This window comes from Diospyros lotus, chromosome 2 (genome assembly GCF_014633365.1).
Source record: "Diospyros lotus cultivar Yz01 chromosome 2, ASM1463336v1, whole genome shotgun sequence".
In the NCBI taxonomy this organism is placed as follows: Eukaryota; Viridiplantae; Streptophyta; class Magnoliopsida; order Ericales; family Ebenaceae; genus Diospyros; species Diospyros lotus.
Window position 1 is genome coordinate 46,734,359 of NC_068339.1, and position 25,694 is coordinate 46,760,052.

The 25,694-nt window shown below is 38.3% G+C and overlaps 2 protein-coding genes across 5 annotated transcripts; one reads left to right on the plus strand and one right to left on the minus strand.

The window, feature by feature from the left end:
• Positions 1–292: 292 nt before the first annotated feature.
• Positions 293–10,199, plus strand: LOC127795622 (26S proteasome regulatory subunit 7). The gene is made up of 10 exons (XM_052327414.1): positions 293–459; positions 999–1,080; positions 1,334–1,425; positions 1,509–1,586; positions 2,800–2,861; positions 7,405–7,549; positions 7,734–7,952; positions 8,034–8,215; positions 8,662–8,837; positions 9,677–10,199. Exons 1-10 carry the CDS (start codon positions 373–375, stop codon positions 9,832–9,834), a joined length of 1,281 nt encoding a protein of 426 aa, XP_052183374.1. The 5' UTR covers positions 293–372; the 3' UTR covers positions 9,835–10,199.
• A 361-nt stretch (positions 10,200–10,560) lies between these two features.
• On the minus strand, positions 10,561–24,956 carry LOC127795621 (protein STRUBBELIG-RECEPTOR FAMILY 7). 4 transcript variants are annotated; one of them, XM_052327413.1, is made up of 18 exons: positions 24,837–24,952; positions 24,671–24,765; positions 24,301–24,579; positions 23,517–23,649; positions 23,344–23,415; positions 23,204–23,269; positions 23,041–23,112; positions 22,867–22,938; positions 22,353–22,424; positions 22,206–22,271; positions 22,007–22,069; positions 21,594–21,907; positions 14,048–14,322; positions 13,559–13,830; positions 12,383–12,515; positions 11,252–11,388; positions 10,992–11,148; positions 10,561–10,898 (listed from the first exon to the last, which is right to left on the minus strand). In XM_052327413.1, exons 3-18 carry the CDS (start codon positions 24,395–24,397, stop codon positions 10,740–10,742), a joined length of 2,160 nt encoding a protein of 719 aa, XP_052183373.1. In that variant the 5' UTR covers positions 24,398–24,579; positions 24,671–24,765; positions 24,837–24,952; the 3' UTR covers positions 10,561–10,739. The 4 variants fall into 4 exon arrangements, with proteins under 4 accessions (XP_052183373.1, XP_052183369.1, XP_052183370.1 ...); XM_052327409.1 differs by having other exon boundaries at positions 24,301–24,582; XM_052327410.1 differs by having other exon boundaries at positions 24,730–24,956.
• Between the last annotated feature and the right edge of the window lie 738 nt (positions 24,957–25,694).

A 25,694-nucleotide genomic window follows, 5' to 3' on the forward strand; every position in this document is an offset into this window, starting at 1 on the left:
AATTAAGTTACAATTATTATTAATAAAAAAATAGTAAATTAAATTATTAATCATTTTAATTTAATAAAATGGGTTTTTTTGAATTAAAAATACAGGGACTAATTATTAAAAATAAATTAGATTAGTGTTATAAAAAATAAAAAATATCCAAAATCAGAATGAAATTAAAAAAAAAAAAAATTACACAAGCCCACGTTTAGAATGGGCCGATGGCAAGGCTGAGTGGCTTGTGCCCGAAGAAAACCGGATCCGCAGGAATGCGGGCGCGGGGCGCCTATAAATTCTGAAACTGGACCTCTTCTTCCCCCAATTCTGAAGCAAGCTCCTCCGACTTCGACGATCGCTTCTCCGAGAGGGGATAAACCGTAATAGATGGCGCCGGAGCCCGAGGAAGAGATCAAGGATGAGAAGAACCCTCGGCCTCTCGACGAGGACGACATAGCTCTTCTCAAAACTTACGTACGCTTCTCTGTCTCTTTTCTACTTCTAAAACCCTAATTGTTGTTGTTGCTGTTGATTGATTCGCTCTCTGTTTCTGGATTTCTTATCGTTTTGGACTCGATTTGGAAAATCCGAAGTGCGAGAACGAAAATTTACTTCTTAATATCATGTTCTCTTTAGCTTTGTTTTTCGAGTAGTGAAATTTTTAATTATTCCTGACCAGATATTGAGGTTGGTTCGTTTTCTGTACGTTTTTTTTGGATTTGTACAGTTCCTGTTTGTCATTCGACCATAGGCCTTCGAATCTGTATAGTGGGGTTTTCCTGTAACCCAAATGCCGTCAACTGGTTGCTTCTTGTAGCGTGTTGATATTGTTGGAGTTGTTATTTGTAGGTGCGGGGTTAGGTAGCATAAAGTAAGCAAATGTGTGAAATGTATGCTCGACTGTGGAATGCAGTAATTGTTTGTAGGATATTCTTTGCTTGACCGTGAAATGCAGCAGCTGCCTTTATTGTGTGTATTTGTACTTTAACTGACTCCATGAATGATATATGTAGGGGCTTGGACCTTATTCGACCAGTATAAAGAAAGCGGAGAAGGAGATAAAGGAAATGGCTAAGAAGGTCAATGATCTATGCGGTATGTTTACTTCTGCAACTGCCAATTTGCCTAATGTAGATTAACTATTTGTAAGAGAGGAGTTGTGTTATTTCCCAAATAAATTCCAATTATATATGCTGAACCAGAAGATAAATTTGGCTTGTTGCTGTTATTCTTTGTTAAAGACTCGGCATATGCAGTTCTTATTTTTTTTTTCACTCTTTATTTTATTTCCTTTTTATGCAAGGAATTACTTCCTGTCAAAGTAAAGGGTTGGTCTATCTTATTGTAGGGATTAAGGAGTCTGACACTGGCTTAGCTGCACCTAGCCAATGGGATCTTGTATCTGATAAGCAAATGATGCAGGAGGAGCAACCTCTGCAGGTTTGGTTGTCTAGCAGCAGTTTTGTACTGAGTTTTTCTGTTGTTGGAACATTCCATTTTTAATCATTGATGGTTGCAATCAGGTGGCAAGGTGCACAAAGATCATCAATCCAAATACTGAAGATGCAAAATATGTTATAAATGTGAAGCAGATTGCTAAGGTATATTTCTCACAATAATTGCTGTCAATCTATTCATGGAAATATATGTAAATGTTGACAAACATGTGAGTGCATTCTAACTTCTTGCACCAACCAATTTATGGGCTTGAGTTTTTCATGTACATTTTGATTAAATGTTGAAGAGCTTAAAATTTCGATGAAGGTTCTAATCCTAAGTCTTTGTATTAACTATCTCATTTGAATTCTGTATTCTTTCTTTTGTTTTTGTATAAAATTTGTGTCACGGCTCTTCCGTGAATTTGGTATGCTCCTAGTCCGGAATGGATTAGGAGATGATTCCGATAAAAACAGAACAGAACAGAGCGAGGGAGAAAGAGAGTGAGAAGGAAGAAAGTGAGAGAGAGAGAGAATGAGAAGAGCGAGAGAAGGAGGAAGTTGTTCCTGGTATTCAATTCAATGATAATTCCCCAGCATAGCTTAGGAGAATATATATACAACCGGTAGGTGTAGGTGCTGCCACAGCAGATCCCTTCCCCATTCGGTTATAACCAACCTTTTGTCCTATTCTACCCCCTCCACATGGGGAATCTTACTGCCTTACTAACTAATACTAATAGAGGAATTATAGCAGTAAAAGAACAAAATTACAGCAATAAAGGAATTACAGCAGTAAACGAAAAAATTAAAATTTTGCTACTCTAATTCACTGTCCAAGTGAGCCTTCCGTGACAATTTGCAGAGCTAATAAATTCATTTGGGCTCTCTTATTGCCAATTTATTTCTGAAAAGAAAGAATATATATATGGAATTAGGTTAGCAATGCAAATTGTACAGGGGTCATAAATATGCAGTAATTATGGCAGTCTGGCTGATTAGTTCAGGGACAAAATTGTCTTATTGTATGAGCAATGTTTTACAATGCAGTATTAACAAAGAATTACAACAATTGATCCATTGTGACAGAGGAGGTACATTAGTTGGTGATAAATTGTTGGAAGAGTTCTCTTATTGCATTAATGAGGCTTCCATCTCTCAGCACTAATTAAGTTCATATGTCTGAATACCTATGCGAATCTGCAATTGATTTTTTGTGACAGAGGAAGTACAGTAATTTAACACCCGTATCCTTCTATATTGTTCTAAACAGAAAATTCTGTTTTCTCCAACTTTTCTTATACTGAAACAGAGGAGAAACTTCTAGAGACAGAAATACAACATTTTGTTTAACTTTATTCTGTATCTGCAATTGCAGTTTGTCGTGGGGCTGGGTGACAAAGTTTCCCCAACTGATATTGAAGAAGGAATGCGTGTCGGGTATGTTTAGTCCTTGCATCCTTTTGACGTGTTTCCTAAGGACCATTTTAGTGCCATCTTTTGCAGAATCTTATGCCAATACCTCATGTTTCACTTTTCCCATACATAAATGAATGGTTTATTCTCATTGCTAATCCATTTTATCTCCATTTTAAATGTTTCCATTAATTAATGTGTAATTCTTGCTGCAATCATAGTCATCAAATGTGTGCTTAGAGGTGTGGGGCCCATAGAGTCGCTCCAGCAGTGAGGAGGCGAGGTGTCATCTAGAGCACTTGCCCAGGTGCAAGAGTCCCATGCCTCATGCTCTGGTGCTTGGCACACATGTAATGCCCCAAATATTTTGTAAATAATGCAAATTGGGGGATAAGAAATCGCCCTAATAAATATAAAATAAAATGTGTATGTATATAGTAACACAAATATGCATAAAGAAAAAATATTATGAAGAAACTGCAAGAAGAGTCCACCTGCAAGCAATATCGTATCCTATCAAGATCAAATCATATAAAATATTTGATGAGCCTACATACTAAATTTTCCTCACAAGACTGTATATACATGTAAGGTGAGGTGGCTTCTTAGTGGCTATGTTAAGCTTGTGGCTCAACCGCAATCAATTAATCCCTCCACATGTCTATTATATGTGAAACACCCTTCTCTTTAGAGTGTGTTGTCATGACCCCAAGGAACCCCAAGGATATAATAGTAATACATGTTATATGTTTTTCCTATTAGCTGTATTTTCTGTTATTGTTGTTAATACCTTCAATTGTAAGCCTATAAATAGGCTTGAGTAGTTAGAGAAAGGAGCTTAATGAATGATTTGAATTCTCTCATTTTCCCTCTCTCAATTCTCCTATTTCTCTCTCCCATCTTTCTCTCTTTTTCCTCAATTCTATCCGTTTTGTTCTTCCCTCCCTTTCTGCCCTATCTACCTCTAATTCTTACCAAATTCCTTCCTAGACCCTAGGCAAATCCTAGGGTCGTAACATGTGTTTTTGCGTCCAACTTTGGGGATTTTTTTTTTAAACATTTCTCGCAAGGGCCCTTCGCCCACCCTTACAATTTACATCTTGTTTTCAAAACGTGCATTTGCTTGACCTCCCTTTTTCATTATTTATTTTCCCTAAATTCACTAGAGACTATTCTCCTAAGTGACGTTTAAGAAGGTTTACCTCTAGTGGCCTCAGCCTTTCCACCTAAACATTTATGTTCAATTTAGTTTATCAAGACAAGGTCTTTGTGTGTGCTCCAATTTTCACATATTAAACCTAGTTTAATTCATAGCTCTTATTAAGGAGTCCAAAATTTTGATTCATTATGAAATATCGAATAGAAAAAGAAAAAGAGACATTTCAAGCATCCCAATTTGAAATCTTTAGAAACCCCTAGAATAAATTTCTAAATCATTACAACTCAAAATATGAACGTAAAAGTCATCCATTTCTACCAAAATAAAATGACATGCCTTAAAAGAAAACTTAGTGTCATGACCCATGGAACAATAGAAGGGCATCATTGTAATAGGGTTGCAATGATTTGTTAGGATATTCTTCTCGTTTTATCTTTTCCCTTTTTGTCTTGCAGCTTAGGTGGTTAGAGAGTGTTAGAATTTGTATTAGTATAGCTGTTAGTTTCTGTAAAGGGCAGTTTTGTGTGTTAGGAAATGTTTTATATTCTTATGTTTTATGTGTTTAGAATATAACGGAAATATCTCTTAGGTTATTTCTGATTAAGTCATGTATTTCCTTATATTTGCATTTCAATCCTTTAAGTTGTAACCGCCTCTATCCTTTATCAGTGTTCCAAAAGGCGCTAGGCGCTAGTCGGGCGGCAAACTAGCGCCTAGGCTGCCCAGGCGCCGCCTAGGCGGGGACTAGGTGGCCCCTAAAAAATTAATATTTTTTATTTTCTTCTTAATATTCTCCCTGCTGCAACAAGCAGCAAGCAACAAGTTGGTGCTACTTGCTGCAGCAAGCAGCAACGCAAGCTTGCTGCTGCAGCTTCTTCAATGTTTTTAACTAAATAACCGGTGGTGGAGGAAGATGGATACAAACCAGAGGAAGACGAGATTGGCGACGAGAGATGACAGCCAACAGATGAGATTGGCAGCGACGATAGAGAATGACCAACAAGTGAGGTTGGCGGCGACGAGAGAGCAGGACCAAGAGAAGAGATCGATGGCGGCGGCGAACGACTAAGAGGAGATCGAAGGCGAGAGAGAGAGAGAGGACCCCCGATGAACGACCAGAGAGAAAGGGAAGGGGGAAATAAGGTCGACCCAGGGACGCGCACAACCTAGGCGACCCAGGCCGCGTGCGACCCAGGCGGCCGCTGTGGCTCGAGAGTCAGGCCGATGCCTAGGGGTGCCAACCAGCCCTAAATCGTCGCGGCCAGTGTAGGTCGAATTTTCGAACACTGTCCTTTATAAATAGAGGCGGATAGGTTCTGTTTTACAAAGAGATAGAATCTGTCTATTGTATTCGCACATAGGAGTTGGAGAATTGAGAGAGAGCTTGTGCTCGGTCCTTTGTTTTCTTGAGAGAGGCTATAGATTATTAGCCTGAGCGTGTGCAAGGAAGAGACTAAGAGGAAGAGTTGTATTCTTGTTTCTTTGATAGTGGATTCTGTCATCATCATCTAACAGTCTGGATGTAGGGCAACTTCTTGCCCGAACCAGGATGAGTCTTCTTGTTCTTCTCTGTTATTGTTTTCATTCTGATATGTTTCTTCTTTTCTTTTGTTTCTATTTCTATCGGGTAAGTATTTGGGTGTGAGAGAGTGTTTAATTGTGTGAGGAATCAGATCTAAGACTCAACAGAGAGTTTTATCTGGTAGCTAAGTGAGGCTATATATATATTGCCTTAGCTGTAGGAAGAGATTATGCTTGAATTGATTAAATGAAACTCTAATTCTCCCTCTCTACAATTCTCTCAAACCTCTCTCTTTCTCGTTTCTCTCTACTGCTCTCCCTCATTTCTCTCTAATTTCTCCCCCAATTTCCTTTTTGAATCATTCTGTTTTAGTTCTATTCAACCGGATCCTTCCGATTGCCAATTCCAACCCTGTTATGAACCCTAGGTTCATGACACTTAGTTTGCACAACAAATTTGGCATGTTTGATACATTTTATATCACCAAAATAAAATCTATACATGTTTTTAGTGAATCACATAAGAACACACAGCATCCATAAAACATGACATGCCACAAAAATAATGAACCTTCTATAGGATAAACCCACCTGGAATGTTTGAATATTCTATAGGATAAACCCAATTTTAAAGATGAACCTTCCAAGTGAGGAACTGCCAAAAATAAAACATTTATATAAAATGTGTGCATGAAAGAAAATGCAAGTTTCTACTCTGCGATGCCACTTGTGACCATGCAAGTTTCTACTCTGTGATGCTTCTCGTGTGGTCTGAATAATTTCTGAATCAAATTTCTATATGTAGGATACCTATTATTTTGTTTTGCAGTTTTTAGTCCTGTGTTTTCAATTTATTTTTGCCTTATGATCTTTCTTGGTCAAAGGAAATATAACTGTAAGTTCCATGTAGTTCAGTTGAAGGAACACGTTTCTGTGTAATGGTATTCACAGAAGTTTACTGGCGCTAATTGATTGTGTCATCTATGGTGAACAAACGTATCTTGCAATGATACTTCTAAATCTTGCTTAGTTCTCCTTACTAATGTTGAAAAAGACAACACATGATTTTTTTTCCCTTATACACAATGCTTACTTCTTATGAAGCAAAATTGGCTTGTAAGTTGCCTTGTACTTTTACATTTTTCCTTGGAAGACTTTACTTGGATGCTAGTGTTGATGGGATGAGATAAGATTCCTAGGTGGTCCATTCCTAGTTTCCTAATTGATATGGACTCACATTTTCTGATTCTAACCTATATTCAGATGTATTTTCAAACGCTGCTCAACTTTTTGGCTGAAGTTATCCAAATGTTTTTTTTTCCTGCAAGTGAGAGATTCATAGAACAAAAACCAGCACCGAAACAGCTACAAACCAAGGCCAAGGCATACCCCGGACCGACCAAAAACCAGGGGCATGAACACAACAACGATCATTCTTTGGGCCAAAAGATGAAAAAATAAACTAAAAATAAGGAAGTTATCCAAATGTTAAGCTGTATGTCTGCTTGAATATATGTCAAAAAACTTAGATATTTGACCTGAACTCTTGGAGCTTTTTGGATGAGTAATAGAAGGTTGTTATTGACTCTAATATCTCTAATGGAAATAATTGGATATAATGATATGTATTTCCATTACTGCATTTTTTTTTATTGCTAGTCAAGTGCTTGGAGCTGTTACTGGAGTTCATTGCCAAGTTTTTGAAAAATAAACTTTCTTGTTTTGGACTTTGTATTTTGACTTTTATCCATTTCATTAATCTTTTATTTTTTCTCATCATCCTTGATTCTTTAGTTATATACTTTTCTTTTCAGGTTTATGAATTGAAAAAAAAAAAATTACTCTTTTGTTATTATCTGTTAGTTTTCTAATTTGTTGTAAATGCAGAGTTGATCGAAACAAGTACCAGATTCAGATTCCATTGCCTCCAAAGATTGATCCAAGTGTAACCATGATGACTGTGGAGGAAAAACCAGATGTTACATACAATGATGTTGGTGGATGTAAAGAACAGATTGAGAAGATGCGAGAGGTTTGTACACGGTACTTTTGTTTTGCATTACATTTCTGACATTAATTTCCTTTTCGTTTCTTGAGATATGTACATTTGTATAAAAGATATTATCTTCAAGCTATGGTTGGAACTAATTTGGTGGAATGCCTTTCCTAATATAGGCTCTCTCTTGTCATACTTACATCTTAGATTTTGCCAATAGGTTGTTGAGTTGCCCATGCTTCACCCTGAGAAGTTTGTGAAGCTTGGAATTGACCCTCCTAAGGGTGTTCTGTGCTATGGTCCACCTGGCACTGGTAAGACACTTCTAGCAAGAGCTGTGGCAAACAGAACTGATGCATGTTTCATCCGTGTTATTGGAAGTGAGCTTGTTCAGAAATATGTTGGTGAGGGAGCTCGCATGGTTCGGGAACTATTTCAGGTACTACCTCTCTGTTTGGATAGTTTGTTGAAACCTGTCTTGCTGCCATCTTAATAAATGATTCTCATTTTATTGTATCAGATGGCACGCTCCAAAAAGGCTTGTATCGTATTTTTTGATGAAGTAGATGCCATAGGAGGTGCACGTTTTGACGATGGCGTGGGTGGAGACAATGAGGTTCAGCGCACGATGCTTGAAATTGTGAATCAGCTTGATGGATTTGATGCACGAGGAAACATCAAAGTTCTGATGGCAACAAATAGGTTAGTTGGCTACTTCACATGTAACTGCTTTTCTGTAGTACCATTTTTCTGCTGCTGCATTATCTGTGCAGTGGAAGTTTGTGAATATACTTGCTTTATGGTATAATAGTGTTTTCATGTATTACCTTGAAAATATAGCATCTACTTTCCTTCTTTTACAATTTGTCCTTTCTTCCTCCATGAGGCCGGAAATTTCTGACTCTGGAATAGCTGGAAGCAATGTGAATTTGCCGATCAAGTGTTTCAAGCTGATACTTATCTGCCCCTTTGCTGGTTGTTGTTTTACAGAGAGCATATATTTGAAACCTTTGTGGCTGTGTCTTTTAAGTTTTCTATTACTTTCTTTCTGCTTCTTTAATTTTTCTATGTTTCTTTTGAAGAAGAGTTAATACAGTGAAAATTGATTTACCTGCTAATGATGTGGCCTATGCCATACCATTTTTCAGGCCTGACACACTGGACCCAGCACTTTTACGTCCCGGAAGGTTAGATCGCAAAGTTGAGTTTGGCCTACCAGACTTGGAGAGTAGGACACAGATATTTAAGATCCATACACGAACAATGAACTGTGAAAGGGATATTCGATTTGAACTTTTGGCTCGCCTCTGCCCAAATTCTACTGGTATGGCATTTCATTCAAAGCCACTTGATCTTTGTTTTACTTGCTTATCACTGTTTGCTATTAATGCTATTAAAAAAAATTCATTCATTATGGTTAAAAAAATAAATACTGCCAGTGTGTTCTATTTACAATAGCTGCTATTGTGGTCTCCAATGTAGATAATTTGGAGTCTTTGTTGGTTACTCGTATTCTCATTGTTATGTAATTTGTTTGTATTATTCAGATAATGAATAATTTGAATGTCATCTGTGGCCATATCACACTTTTGCCAAGAGGCAGACCATTTCAAGTGAGTCTGTTTGTAACTAAACTAATATAGAAGGGAACCCTTTGAAGGGCAAACCATGGGCAATATGAGTTTCCCACTATTTAGGTACGAGATAAATTATCCGAAATTTGTACACGAGGATAAACAAAATGGCATGCTCTCTCTGAGCCAGAAAATAAATAAATAATGTGGAGTCTTCATGACCCTTTAGAACCAAAAAAATAAAAATAAAAAAAAAACAAGAACAAAACTCTCCATACTATCAAACGCTCTCCTGTTCCTCCAACGCCAAATACTTAACGTAACACAAGCAGGGAAGGACACTGCTGTGCCCCCAAATATACAAAACCAGACATGGAAGCTGGCATGGCGTACTTGACTTGCGATTGGTTCCAAACTTTTTGCATTGTTAATTATCTTACCTGTTTTGCATCCCTCACTAGTTTATTGCAATTAAGCATATTGTTGAACCCGTCCTTCCTTTCTTTTCCCACTGTTGAGGTATACTATGTTGAACTCTAGAAGTGGAATTTTAGCCTGTTGTGCTTACTGTTTGATCTTCTCCGTTCAGGAGCTGACATAAGGAGTGTGTGTACGGAGGCTGGAATGTATGCCATTCGAGCACGCAGAAAGACAGTGACAGAGAAGGACTTCCTTGATGCTGTGAATAAAGTCATCAAGGGATACCAAAAGTTCAGTGCCACGCCCAAGTACATGGTCTACAATTGATTGAGCTCTTCTGCTGATCTTTTATTCCTGAAAGAGAAACCTGGTTGGGATTGCCGATGCAACACAGGGACTATGCAGATGATCTGCAGATTGAAATGAATGGTTTTGACCTTTTCAAGGGTCATAAATGATGGGAAAACCCCAAACTCGTCATCAAGTTGCCAGCTGAAACTGTTTTGTTGTGTTGCTTCTTTTATATACATTATGATAACCAGCTAGATATCTGCAAGCTGTGGTTTTTTGGCTGTCTATTTATTGTTTTTGTGGCAATCCTTATGTTCATCACGCTGACTGAATTTGTTTTACTTGGTTCTGGAATTGGCCAGTTACCCCCAATCTCAGACAGATTGGTGGTTTAAGTTTGATTCCCGTTTAAGCTCAAAGATTAAGGAGGCCTGTCTCTTTGCAAGACAAGGGCTCAAGACCTTATTGTACAAGTATGGCCTTGGCAACCATCATAAGGTGTACCTCTTCTCGGATGGATGAACTGAACCCATCAGAGTTGGAAATAATTTGGCAGTGTTTGGGTCCTCTGTTTTGTTGCCTGAGCCCCAAAACAAGAATAAACTAACAATCACAGTACGGGCTGCAGTGCAAGCGTAGCTGTGCTTCAAACCAAACATGATTATATATTATTGTGATTGGCTTAAATTATCAATAATACTTCCACTTCACACGGTTGATGTAGGCATCCACTTTAGCAATGAAAGAACGAGAGCTTATTGCTTAATTATAAACAAATTTCTACTGATCTCGAAGTCTTCAAATCTCAGTATCACATCAAACAACAGAAATAAGTATATATCTCAGTGGGAGGAGGAGGTGAATGTAAGAAGACAGGAAAACAGAAACATTATATAATGGGTTCTGATCGTAGCCGAGAAGAAATCCATGGGGCCAGCCATTTAAGCCAGGTGGTCGTCTGTCATCTCGGGGTTGTCGGTCTGCTTAGATGCTGCACCTTGCTCGTTCCCAAATGTTCTCTTGCTCATGTTCGCCCTCTGTACAAGCCTAACCAATGCTTGGACCACCTCCGACATCGGTGGTCGGAACTCCGGCTCCGGCTGCCCCAAAAATTCAAAAGACGGGCATTGAGAATATTGCAGACTAGATGGGTATCTGGGTATCACACTGTTTGAGGATAACTAATTAATTACCTGGACGCACAAAGCAATGACATCGGCGAAGCGCGAAAGAGATTTTACTGGGTAGAGCCCCTTCAGTGCCGGATCAACCATCTTAGACAGTGCGTCAATGTCATGGAGCTGAGGTGTTGCCCATCGAACCAAAGACTGCTCAGTTCTGGGTCTTGAACTGTGTCACCAATCACTTGGCGCGATCAGAGGAGCAACCAACTTTTGATCCAGAAAGAAACAAAAATGGGGCCGGTGAAAAGAAAATAGCCACTGACTTTTACCTGTCAAATGGCGTTCGTCCTGAAAGAAGTTCCAACATGACCACTCCAAAGCTGTAGACGTCACTCTTAATGGTGTACTGACCAGACATGGCAACCTCGGGAGCACTATATCCAGACCCAGCATTATGGTTCAATGCCTACAGAAGTCACGAGACACAGAGCAAAATGATACAAGTTCAGGGCAAGAAAAGTGTCAGCTTCTGAACTTCATGAACATATGTACCACCAAGAACACTGTAAAATTCATATAAGATATGCGAGATATAATTAGAATGGCTAAACATGTGAGATGAAGGCCAAAAGATGCACCTGTGAAGCAAGCGGATGGAAAGAAAGAAGTTTGTAGTGAAAAATAAAGGTGAGAGAAAATTTAGTAGAAAACTTTTATCCGTAACATGGAATATAATGACCTTACAGTAGATGTGGTGGTCATAGATAGCGATGATTGGAGACCCAGAATTCAGAATTCATGTAGCTGATTTAGATCAAGGCTTGTGTTGATAATGATAATGATAGTGATAATCTAGGAAGGCATAATAGTGACACACCTTAGGAAGGCCAGACGCATAAACCCGCCCTCTAGCCATAACTTGAGAGATATGGAGGGAGGAAGAGAGTGAAAACGCCCCAATTAGTAAGGAAATTTAGGAAAACTCATTTTTAGGAGTTCTCCAAATTCAGTTCAATTTTTTAGCATCGTATTTTCTAAATCTGTTTTTTGTTTAGAAAATTGTGTCTGAACAAATTTTCTAATTTTCCATTTTCAGTGGAGTAATTTTTTGGAAAACTGGGGCTGTTTTCCACAGCTAAAGAGTCCATGAAAATCACAAGTACTAGTGTCACTGCAAACCATAAGGAAGTGACAAAAACATGGACTAAGCAAACAGACACTTGACCATTGTGTGTCAAAGATTGTTAAGAATTGATGCACAACGAATGATGTGAGGGTGTATTCACTATTGCTTCACACTAATAAACTCTGAGACAGCTTGCTGACACTAGACTGTTTAGTTGCAGAAACTCTAGGACTGTTTAGTTGCGGAAACTCTGAGACAAAGCTTGCTAACCCACAGTCTAGAAGACGGTCACTACTGCTTCACATTAGAACCTATCAGGAGAGTCAAGATATACCTGATCTGCATCCGAGACAAAGCTTGCTAACCCACAATCTGAAAGATGAGGATTCAGTTCTGTATCTAATAGTATGTTGGCTGATTTGAAATTTTTATGAACAACAGATGGTGAGCAAACTTCATGCAAATACCTGGAAAAGGTCTAGAGTTAGGCAACTGATTTTTCCACAAAAGGGGAAAATCTATATGTATCAGATATATACCTGCATATATAAACCTATAAAGCTAATTGGCATTATGTACATTATCATTTCAACAAATACTGTCACAATATTGATTTCATTTTCTTCAGCCTTTACTTTTTAGTCCAGTCTGCATAGGAGAATAACTTAAACGACCAATTGACAAAGCTTTCAATTTTAAATATTCATTTTCAATTTTTTATGTTCTGTTTTTTTTTTTTTTCATTTTAAAAAATGAAAACTCAACATATTATTTGATAATTTTGTGTTGCTTTCAATGTTGTGTTTGTTTTTCTTTATATATAATTTTTCACCACTTATTTGCCACCGGAGGTCACCAGCGTCTCCTCTGGTGAATCATTGGCTGGCAGCAACTCCCATATCCTCTAGGAGTTGCCGTGTGGCCTTTTGGGAGTTGCTGACATTAGGGTTGCTGGTGATCCTCTGCAGCATAGGGTCACCGGTGGTGAGGTACAAAGGAGGGGGAAGAAAATGAAAGCAAAATGGAAATCGCAGAAACACCCTCTCATTTTCAAGATTTAGAGAAGTTCTCAAACTAGTAATACGGAAACTGAAATTGAAAGCTTATCTAAACGGGTCCTCAGTGATTGACAGTATTCTCTACTTCTATCTCTACATACATTGATAAGTCAGAACCTAGGAACATATTCTTACTCACTTCCAACTATTTCTTGGTCATCTAGACTAAGCAGGAAGTATAATCAAAGCAAATGCATGTTAATAACTTCAAAGTAGACTTCTACACCAAATGCCAAAATTGTGCATCCAATTATAAATGATCGGTTTCAAGGCCGTCAACTCCATGAGGCAGTAGGTTTGTTACAAGAGCGGGTGGTTACTATTGTGGATAGCTGACATCTAAGTTCTCTCTCATCACAGGTAATAACTTGGTTCAATAGGATGTCAGTAACAAACAAAAAAGAAAAGCACTTTCGAAATGGCAATCCATGGCATGGTGAAAATTAACTTACTCTAATGCACGTGCAGTCCCCAAAGCAATCTTGACACGGGTGTTCCATGTTAACGGCTTACTATATTCATCTGATAGATGCAGGAGGTCATGCAGAGAGCCATTTTTATGGAACTCATAAACCAGGAGGTTCTGTCCATGCTCTGAACAATAACCAACCAGCTCTGTTACATTAGGGTGACGCAACTGGGATATGTCGGAGACAATATCCATAAAATCTTCAGACAAGTGGCTAGAAAGAGATGAGGAATTTATTTTCTTCACAGCAAGAACCTACACAGTACACCAAAAGAAGAAAAAGTAAACTCATTAAAACATTAATCTGACAAGAGGAAGGCAAGTGGGGAGAGCTCAAATAAACCCAGTTGTACACAGCACACCACTTTCCTTGTTCAAATGTGTCATGTTGCAGGGGCATAGCATCTCTCATATAACAGAAATATTGTTTACCAATAGTCAAGAAAAATATAGACACTTAATTCCAGAGTACCTTTCCGTCATCAAACTGAGCCCGGAAAACACGTCCAATTGAGCCCTCCCCAATTAGAGTTTCAATGCTAAAGCTATCTGTAGCCATCTGCAGGTCTGCTATTGAATATGATATAGCATTTATCGGAGCTTTAGGAACTTTCTTGGTAACAATGGGTTTCCTTGAGAAATCATCTTCATCAAATGATTTCTGGGGTGGAGGTCTTAGGTTTATTGATGCAGGTGGTTCATGCATGATTGTGTTGACTGTGGACGAAGGTTGGGTGGACTTCATTTCTGCAATTACATGCTGCAAGTGTTACATAGTTTCATATAGATAACATACAGATACTGTTCTATATTAACAAGACTAGTGCATTAGCCTTTTAGTGTACCACATTTACAGAAGGGTGAATATCAATTTATAAGTATTTTGAATAGTCCCATTCTTCACTCTACACATCACAGGCGTAATTTGAATACTTTATTTGGAAGACTTGGTTCCCCAGTGTAGTGTATATTTTGACTAAAAGTTATTTTCATAATCCACAATGTAGCAGAAAAAGATACACAATCTAGCTATACTATGTAAAGCCTTATATGTGTTTCCAGGTCAGCTGTTTGAACTCTGTTTTACAGGAAATAAAAACTGAACTTGTAAGAACCAAGAAGCCGCAACAAGACTGTGATGATCTTCAGATAAGGCAAACATGGATATCAAGAGCCATCACTAAAAGATGTTATTTATATATGCCCCATGTCATGGTTAGAATAGAAGGAATGGACCTCAAAGTGGCAGATTGCAAGAAGCAATTGAACAGCTGAAAGTGTTGAATGTACGTATCAGCAGCTGTTGAATTCCTAAAAATTCGCAGATTAGTTTTTGACCAAGTTTTAGGAGTTTTTATTTTGAATTTTCTGATATTTACTAGCTATTACTGCTAGTGGCTAAAGTTTAGGAAGTTTGTTGCTTTTATTTCTATTTTTTCTGTTGCAAACTTTTGTATTTAAGCAGATCTTTAATCAATAAAATCTTAATCTTCCTTTTCCTCTCATTCTTAGTTAAGTTTACTTTCCAACAGATTGGTATCAGAGCTCTCTTCTTAAAGGGACTAGTGAGTGAACCAAGTGAAACCCACCATAAAAGCCTAAACACCTTGCTTCAATTCAAAAAGTAGATGGATACTGAAATATCCTTCACAGCACTGGCACCACCTGGTTTTTGATGGTGACAATTATCATGTCTGGGCAGTCAGAATGGAGGCACACCTGGAGGCAAATGATCTCTGGGAAGCTGTTGAGGAGGACTACGAAGTTCCTCCTTTGCCAAAGAATCCAACATTGGCTCAGATAAAAAATCATAAGGAAAAGAAAGCAAGAAAGTCAAAGGCAAGAGCTTCTTTGTTCGCTGCTGTCTCACCAGGAATTTTCACCAGAATCATGACCATGAAATCAGCGTTTGAAATCTGGAATTTCCTCAACCATGAATATACGAAAGGATCAAGGGAATGCAAGTGTTGAATCTGGTTAGAGAATTTGAGATGCAGAAGATGGAGGAGTCAGAAACAATCAAAGAGTATGCTAATAAACTTCTTAGCATTGTTAACAAAGTAAGATTGCTTGGTTCTGAATTTTCTGATTCTAGAATAGTTCAGAAAATACGTGTGTGACAGTCCCTGAAAGATTATTACTTCCTTGGAGAATACTAAGGATCTGTCAAAAATTACCTTGGCAGAACTTTTAAATGCTTTGCAGGCCCAAGAACAAAGAAGAATAATGAGGGCTGAAGATTCTGTGGAAGGAGCATTGCAAGCTAAATTGCAAATCAACCAAGGAGAAAAAATCAAGAAAAAGAAAAACAAGAAGAAGAATTTCAGCACACAAGCAGCCGCTAACACCAGCAACAGTAATGGAGAAAAAAACAAAGAATTTCCTCCTTGCAAGCATTGCGGCAAAAAGGGTCATCCACCTTTCAAATGTTGGAAAAGACCTGATGTCAAGTGTGATAAGTGCAACAAGCTGGGACATCATGAGAGAATCTGCAGGAGTAACTTTCAGCAAAAGAATGAGGCTCAAGTTGCAGATCAGCAGGAGGAAGAGCAGCTGTTTGTAGCAACCTGTTTTACAAGCAGTAGCTCAAGTGAATGTTGGCTAGTGGATAGTGGTTGTACCAGTCACATGACCTATGATCAAGAGCTTTTCAGAGAGCTGAACAGATCACAGGTATCAAAAGTCAGAATCGGCAATGGTGAACTTATTACTGTCAAAGGAAGGGAATGTAGCCATTGAAAGTTGCACAGGTACAAAATTAATTTCTGATGTTTTGTATGTACCTGATATCGATCAAAACTTGCTAAGTGTGGGACAATTAGTTGAGAAGGGATTTAAAGTCATCTTTGAAAAAAAGCAATGTTTGATCAAGGATGCCAATGACAAGGAAGAATCAAAATGAGAGAAAAAAGTTTCTCATGTGATCCAATGGAGGAGGAGCAAGCCGCTTATCCAGTTACTGTAAACAATACAGAGATCTGGCACAAGAGGTTAGGCCATTTTCATCATGCGGCAGTGCTGAATGTGCAAAGAAAGGAGCTGGTTCAAGGCTTACCTCACTTGGAGTCTGAATTACGAAACTGTAAGGCATGTCAATATGGCAAGCAAGCAAGACTACCCTTCAAACAAGCAGCCTGGAGAGCAACTGAGAAGCTGCAATTGATTCACACAGATTTGGCTGGACATCAAAGCACTCCTTCACTCAAAGAGAGTAAATATTACATTATCTTTATAGGTGATTTCACCAGAATGTGCTGGATTTATTTTCTCAGGTCCAAGTCAGAGGTTGCAGGTATGTTTTGGAGATTTAAGCAGTGGATTGAGAAGTAAAGTGGCTGCAGGATTCAAGTTCTGAGGTCTGATAATGGCAAGGAGTATACCTCAGAACAATTCACTAAGTTTTGCGAGAAGGCAGGCATTGAGCATCAACTTACAGCTGCATACACTCCTCAACAAAATGGAGTCGGTGAAAGAAAGAATAGGACGATAATGGAAATGGTCAGATGTATGCTTTATGAGAAAGGGTTACCCAAGGAATATTGGGCTGAGGCTGCAAACACTGAAGTATTTTTGCTAAATAGACTTCCCACCAAAGAAGTAGACGGGAAGACTCCTTTTGAGGCCTGGTATGGTTATAAGCCCTTGTTGAAAAATTTTAAAGTATTTGGATGCTTGTGTTTTACTTATGTGCCACAGATTAAAAGAGACAAGCTAGACAAGAAAGCTGAACCTGGTTTCTTTGTGGGAAATAGCTCTATATCTAAGGCATATAGAGTTTTCCAACCTCACACAAGGAAAATTCTGATAAGCAGGGATGTGTACTTCATGGAGAATGAGCAATGGAGAGTGAATAGTGCAGAAAAGAAGCTAATTGCTGATCCTCTGCAAAATCAAGATGAGTTAGTTGATGATCCTCCTGCAAGATGAACTAGATTGCTCTCTGATATTTATCAGAAATGCAATGTTGCTGTTCTTGAACCAGCAGGGTATTGGGAAGCTGAAAAAGATCCTAAGTGGAGGACTGCAATGCAGGAGGAGCTCTCCATGATTAAAAAAAATCAGACTTGGGAACTAGTTGAAAGACCTAAACATAGAAAAGTGATTGGAGTCAAGTGGGTGTTTAGAAGAAAGCTGAATCCAGATGGCTCAATCAACAAGCATAAAGCAAGGTTAGTAGTAAAAGGGTATGCTCAAATTTTTGTAGTAGATTTCTTTGATACATTTGCTCCTGTTGCAAGGCTAGATCCTATCAGGATGCTGCTAGCTATTGCAGCACAGAAGGGCTGGAAAATCTGTCAACTTGATGTCAAGTCAGCATTCTTAAATGGATTTCTGGAGGAAGAAATCTATGCCAAGCAACCTGAAGGCTTTGTTGCGAAAGGGCATGAGGACAAGATCTATCTACTAAAGAAGGCCTTGTATGGTTTAAAACAGGCCCAAGAGATTGGTACAGCAGGATTGATGAGTACTTATCAAAACTAGGCTTTGTTAAAAGTCATAGTGAATCCACTTTATATATCAAAGGTGATCAAGCTAACTTTATTGTGATCTCCTTATATGTTGATGATCTCTTGGTCACTGGCAGCAACGTTGAACTTATTCAGCAGTTCAAGGAAGATATGATGCAAGTCTTTGAGATGACAGACCTGGGAGAAATGTCTTATTTCCTTGGTATGGAAAAATAAGCAGAAAAAGGATGACATTTTCATCTGTCAGAGGAAGTATGCAAAGGAGATCCTAAAGAAATTCAACATGGAGAACTGCAAAAGCATAAGCACTCCTATGTGTCAAAAGGAGAAGCTATGCAAGGATGATGGAACAGAACAAGCAGATGAAACACTCTACAGAAGTTTAATTGGCTGCTTAATGTATCTCACAGCAACAAGACCAGATATCTTGTATGCTGTAAGTGTACTTTCAAGATTCATGAATTGTGCAAAAGAATCTCATTTTAAAGCAGCAAAAAGAGTCCGACAGTATGTTAAGGGGACCTTAAGCTATGGTATTAAGTTCTGTTCATCACAAAGTTTCCAGTCGCAAGGTTATTCTGACAGTGATTGGGCAGGGTCTTTTGATGACATGAAAAGCACCTCAGGCTATTGTTTCAGCTTTGGATCAGGAACATTCACTTGGTGTTATAAAAAAAAAAGGAAATTGTTGCACAATCAACGGCTGAAGCAGAATTTATAGCAGCAACAGCAGCTGTTAATCATGCCTTGTGGGTAAGAAAAGTTCTAATTGATTTGCACACAGATCAAAAGAGTATAGAGGTGATGGTAGACAACCAGGCAGCTATAGCCATCTCCAACAATCCAGTTTTTCATGGAAAAACTAAGCATTTCAGTATAAAATTGTTCTATATCAGAGATGTTCTAAAGGATGGTGCAGTATGTTTGAAGTATTGCAAGACTGAAAATCAGCTTGCAGATATCTTTACTAAGGCTCTTCCAAGAACTAGGTTTGAATTTCTAAGAGAGAAACTTGGAGTTTGCACCCACTGATGCAAGGAGGAGTGTTGAATGTATGCATCAGCAGCTGTTGAATTCCTAAAAATTTGCAGATTAGTTTTTGACCAAGTTTTTAGGAGTTTTTATTTTGATTTTCTGATATTTACTAGCTGTTACTGCTAGTGGCTAAAGTTTAGGAAGTTTGTTGCTTTTATTTCTATTTTTCCTGTTGCAAACTTTTGTATTTAAGCAGATCATTAATCAATAAAATCTTAATCTTCCTTTTCCTCTCATTCTTAGTTAAGTTTACTTTCCAACAGAAAGTCTCAACCAACTAGGGCCAAGTACAACACAGTAGGGAGTTCTAAACTGTAGAGGGAAAGTCATGAATTTTAAGTGCCATTCTTGCTGGACAAACTTTCAGATGTTATTGATGCAAAGCTTGTATATTTCCTTATCTTCTACCATTTTGTTTGTAATTTTTGAAGAATGTCTTCAGAAAGAGCTCAATTTTCGTTATACAATAATTGAATAAATAAACAACAGAAAACACCATCATTTTATTTTCTCATTTACTCTTTGCAGATGATGCCATTATTATTTTTGGAGCTAAAATATGAGAGCTTTGATTGATGAGATGTGCTGTACTTTGTTCTGAGACAGTCTCAGGATTGCACATCAATCTGGAGTGCAGACTTGGGACTCTTGCCTCCACTTAAGCTTAGGCTCCCATGGGATCTATATTTTAACCTAAAGTGGTGGGGGAAGGCATTATCAAGAGATTCAAGAACCAGCTAACTTCGTGGAAGAGACTATACGTCTCAAACAGTGAACACACACCCTTATCAAAAGCACTCTATACAGTACTTCAACGCATAGCATGTCTCTATTTAGGGCCCTAATATCAGTGATGCTATTGGGTTAGAGAAGCTACAGAGATTTTTGGTTAATTGGAGAAAGACATGAAAGCCTTTGACAATGTGAGGCCTTGGTTTTAGAAAGTGTAGCTTGTTCAATAGAGCCTTACTAGGTAATTAGCTTTCGAGATTTATGGGTGAACCCAATAGGAGTGGAGAAGAGCTGTAGCTGAGAAATATGATTGTAATTTGGGGATGGGGGTGATCTACTAGGCATGTTACTATACTACACCTAAAGGTCTGGAGTTCAGAAAGACAATATGGAAGTTTGGTTGATCTGTACTGTAACATCTCATACAAAAGTCAGGAGGGAGCGAGGTAAAGTTTTGGCCATATCTGGCACAAGCACTGATCATTCAACAATGGTTTAGGTGTAAAACTAGGAAATATTTTGTTTTGGGTTGCTTCAGCAAGATCACCACATTACTGGGAAGGGTGAGGGCAGTTTGACATGGCACATCAAAGGGAGAGATTTTACCTTTCAGTATTTCTATGGTACATTGCATGGTGTGAGGTAGGCTTTCCTTGTCAAGGGTGTGAACATCAGGAGTGCCTGACAAGGTAGCCTTCTTTGATTTGACTGGGTGACTTGGCTCCATACTACCAATAACTTGAGGAGAAAACAATTTTTATTCGACTGGAGTTTCTTGTGCAAGAAAGATGGGGAATCAATGGATCTACACTCTCTTGCATTAATCCTTGGCTTGCAGTAGTGGAGCCTTGTTTCTTAGTTGTTCAGAGTCACTTGGGCCATGCCAAGCGACAATGATATACCTCCTTTCTTGGTTATATGATAGCCCCAGAAGACTTGTTAAATGTACTGGCAGCATCACTATTTAGAGAAAGAATACCTAGCTTTTACATTCCCTTTAGGGGTAGCACTCATTTCCCTTCTATTGTGGCTGAAAGAGGATTCTTCTTTTATTTGTCCTCATTTAACTTATTCTTAGATGAGTTTGGAACTGGAATTATAGGTTCTTAGCCTCACAACTCTTTGTGAAAGGTTCGCCCCCTTGATGGCAGCTTTTCATTAATATTACACTCTTATCATTAATAAATAAGTAACAGGATTCTTGTCTGCATAGAAACAACTGCAATAAACAAAATTAATGGACACAATTGTCTATTGAAGAGGATGAAATTAATCTTTCTTTATCTAAACAACTCCTCTTAAAGCAGCTAAGAATTTCTTGTGTCTTCAAAGTTCAATCAAGTTCCTTGCAACTAAACATGACATCTGAGCAAAAGTGATCCATCTAAAGTGAAAGGGTTGAATACCATGGAACAGAATTCGAAGAGATTCAGCTAACAACAAAACTACAATTTCTTAATGATCAAGTAACAGTAGATAAATTATTTATAGATGCATGAAAGCAAGCATGGAGGAAGATCTAGTTGGAGTAAGTAAAGGCCACAGGCAAGACTCATATTCCGGTAAGGAATCACCTTATTGCACTTGCTAGTTGGGTCCATCTAAACTTAACAGTTCTTAGCGGCACATGGAAAAAACCTTCCTCCCCTCTTTTTCTATGGAGGTTTCACAAACCAATCTAGTTCCCATATCCCCAGAAGCAATTTATTTCCCATGTCAGAGCTGAAAGAAACAAAGAGACATGAAATAATTTTCAATAGCATTTGACAGATGAAAACGTACCTTGAACCTCGTGAGAAGCAAGAGGAGCAAAAGGTTGATTATCATCAAGCTTCTCTATATCTGTGGATGACCTTCTAGACCTTTTCTTCACAATAAAGAATGTAACCACTGCCCCGACAACTAAAATGGATATTACTATTCCAGCTACACCTCCAGCCCCTATACCTGATTTTTTGCTGCCACCACCACTATCACCCTTGTCAGATTGGTTACCACTGCCACCAGATTTGTGGTTTCGGTTAGCCTTGCTGGATGGAGGTGTACCAGGTGGAGGTGGAGGGGCAGGGCCCGAGTTGAATGAGTTACCATCCTTCCTGTCATTAGCATCATGGATCTCATAGTTACATGAAAAGAATTTCTTTCTTGAAAATTATGAAAACAGTTACGCAATTATGCAAATATGAAATACTTACTGGAGATTAATATTCTTCAACTGGTCAGGAATCCAACCACTAAAGTGATTACTTGCAATGTTCCTGAAAAGGCATGAATCACTTTAAAGGCGAAATAGTATATCTCAACAAGCAAAACCAAAAAACAAGTTAATCTAACTAAGAAGCAAAAACAAAAAAAGTTTTCTGAGTAGTAAATTATAAGTATATAACCACTTACAAATTTTCAAGGGGAAGAGTAGCAAGGACATCAATAGTTCCTGTAAACTGGTTGCTCTGCAGATACCTGCATAAGGATGACATGATGGTTAAGGAAAGATCAAAACAATTTTCAAGTACTGAACCACCCAGTTTTTAATTCACTTACATATTGTTCATACTTGAAAGGGAGCTTAAACTTTCTGGGAGGTCACCAGTCAGAGCATTAAAAGAGAGATCCCTGAAGTACTAAGATAAGTTAATGTATTTCACCGAGAAAGAAGACACCATAATTACATTTTCATCGATATAAGACACATCCACCCCAAGTAGAGGAGGTGGGATACTTTTGAGAAAGAATTTACCCATCCCACCTATTGAGGACACAATAAGCTTCAAAAAGAAACTTCTAATCTACAGAGTAAAGAAAGCTACAACAACCAACATTAATTTGCTGCCAGAAATAGGAAAAATAAGAAGGAAGCATCTCAAATGTGGCATGGAAAGTTACGAATGCCCAAAGTATGCAGAAACCCAATCATTTTGTCTTGTACATCATAACGACAGAAAAAACCAATTCTCAAATCTCAATGCCTCAAATATGTTGGTTATATGAAAAGAATGCCTCAAATATGTCAAGGCATGCAGAACTGAGATAATTCCAAATGTATATATGAACTTACAATGTGGAGAGGGATGAAAGTTGTCCAAACATGTCACCCAGTTGTCCCTGAAGTTGATTGTGACCTAGATTTCTGCATTCCAAGTAAAAAGTAACAACTCACAGTTAGATAAGAACCTTTAAACAAGTTTTTATACAGGAAAAAAATAGAACAAAATTGTAGTGTTTGACTGACAGGTATTTTAGGGAAGCCATCTGAGAAATGGAATACGGGATGCCACCACTGAAGCCATTTCCAGCAAGGTTCCTGCATCAAGAAAGAATTGATAGAACCACCACAAGAGAATTAAAGGGCGCAAATAGAAAAGCTGGAAAAAGGAGCAAATTAGGAAGCGTACAGCTGTTGCACATTTGGAGGAAGCTGGTAAGGTATCTGGTTTCCGAGATTGTTATTGCTTATGTCACTGCAGAAATTGCATCAATCGACCACATCAAGTTTACTAAATTGAATGAAGAAAATGTTGGCGTATTGTCTTACAAGATGGTTACAGCCGTCAAACTTGTGAGCTGATATCCCAATGACCCAGTAAGTTGAAGACCAGAAATTTTTCTAATGGGAAATAAACAGCAGAATATGTATCAGATGTCAGAAATACAAATAGTCATACAATGAAATCAAGCACAGATGCAAAATTGAACAGAGGCAACTACATTTCAGTGACTCTTGAGCCCGAGCAGGTAATGCCTTTCCAAGACTCCCCACATGGATCGCCACCATTTGCGGTCCATTTGCTTAGCTGCCCCGGAGAATTTAAACTCTGAAACATGACCCTGAGAGCAGCAGCTGGAAATCAAATGTTCAAATGGGTATAATCAGTATAAAATTTGATTCATCTTTTCGGAAAGAAGTTCATAGTAATTCTACATACTAGTCGCGAAAATAAACCGTGCAACTGTCTTTCAAGGAAGAAGAGAACATCACAATCTCCAGCAAGAACATGTATCAGCATGTTTAGATGGACATTATCAGCTTAATTTGTTGTTACTTAGATATTCAGCATTCGGTGTGAAGAAAGATGAGACAACGTTATAGTACAAATACTAAAATTTGTTCTCTGAAGTTGTAATCATTAGATTGTAAAGCAGTGGAAGGAATTTCTTAATATCATGAACAGCCACAAACACGCACAAAACACAGAAAAGTAAAGCTTGACTAGTCATTAACCCCTTCCCAGATTAGGGAAGAACAGTTTCAAAGCATTAAGAGAATGTTCAACCAAACATCATCCTCGGAGCCCCAAAATACCCTTTTCTTTAAGAAAACAAATTGAAAGAAGAAGTGGCAGACAGAAATCCATCTCTCAAAGGGCACAACTTTCAGTGAAGACTTAAACACTCTACTGAAATTAAGCAAATGCAACATCATACATGAAAAGAGATGAGAATTCATCCAAAGACTTAAATATCAAAGAAATAAGGGGCAGAAAGCGCCGACCATCATTCGGATCTGTGTCGCCATTGACCACCAGAATGCCGGCGGCCAGCAGCGCCACCACGGCCGCCACCGTCAAGTCCCTCATCTTCCACCACATCTCTCTCCCAAAAATCCCAGACAAGTAGCTCCTCTATGAAATCAAGCCCCTTCCTTTCTTCCTCCTTGTACAGCTTCCAAATTCTATATGAATATAAGCATAAAAATGTATATTCTACTCTTTTCGTGAACTGAGTTTACACTTTTGTCTACCCATTACCGAGTAAAGCTGGCAGGCACGATCTGCTAGAAGAATCCAAAGCCACAGAAAAAATCAAAAACCCATAAATAATACTAATAATATTAATTAAACAATCTATTCTTCTTTACATACTAATAATGTCTACGACTCTCTGCATCCATCGCCATCTCTCTCTCTCTCTCTCTCTATACCTGTGCGGAGTAACTAGCGGCGGAGCAAGAATGGACCTGTGCGTTCAATCCGCAGGATCAGAATGTGAATGGTTGCTGTAATTATCAGATAATAATTCTAGACTCACCCATCAATGGATTCAATGCCAAAAATATTATCTTGTAAGTAAATTATAAATAAAAAAGGTAGTGTGCCAACAGAGAGGGAGAGAGAGAGAGAGAGAGAGGAAAGATGAAGCGAGAACTGAGGACTCACGGGAGTCAGTAAGCCATGGTCTCAACTTTCATACATTATTTACAAATAATAATAATAATGTTAATTACATGGGATTAAAGGGAGGTGTGAGAAGGTTAATGTACCAAATTCCTGTGTTTTTATCTTTTACTGCCATCAATTGAGCTTCTCAAATGGAATCATTAAAGTAAGAAATTTGGATTAATTTGAACGTGGGCTTTAGCAAGATCGGCAAAATGGGCAATGGCTACCGACAAAAGGGAGATGGGAATTGACAAGGATGGCCGGTGATGTGGCCCTTCTCCGCCTCCAGGTGCATTTTAGTCTTTTCACAGCCTTAAGTGTTAGGTCACACCGTCAAATCACCCATTTGACATATCATTTGGCAATGGTCTACTCAAACCCATTTCATTTGCTTTTCCTGTTTTTTCCATGAACAATTAACATTTTCCTACTCTATTTCTTTGTGATTTAATGATGTTTTAATTGCACAATTCACTTAAATAAATCCCAAATTGTTTTGCAATCAATTCTCTCTCTCTCTCTCTCTCTCTCTCTCTCTCTCAAATGGTTAAGTTGCTTTCTGGTGGTTGGAAACTAAGCCATCCCAACAGCCCCTCATAATTTATTTGTTTGCCTGTTTTTAGGGACAGAAATTAAGGATTGGAAGTTGGAAGACGAAAAGAGACAGCCGCACCAATTTTTAAGGTATTGACCCATCAGAATATTAGGTAAAGGTGGTTCCTTTAAG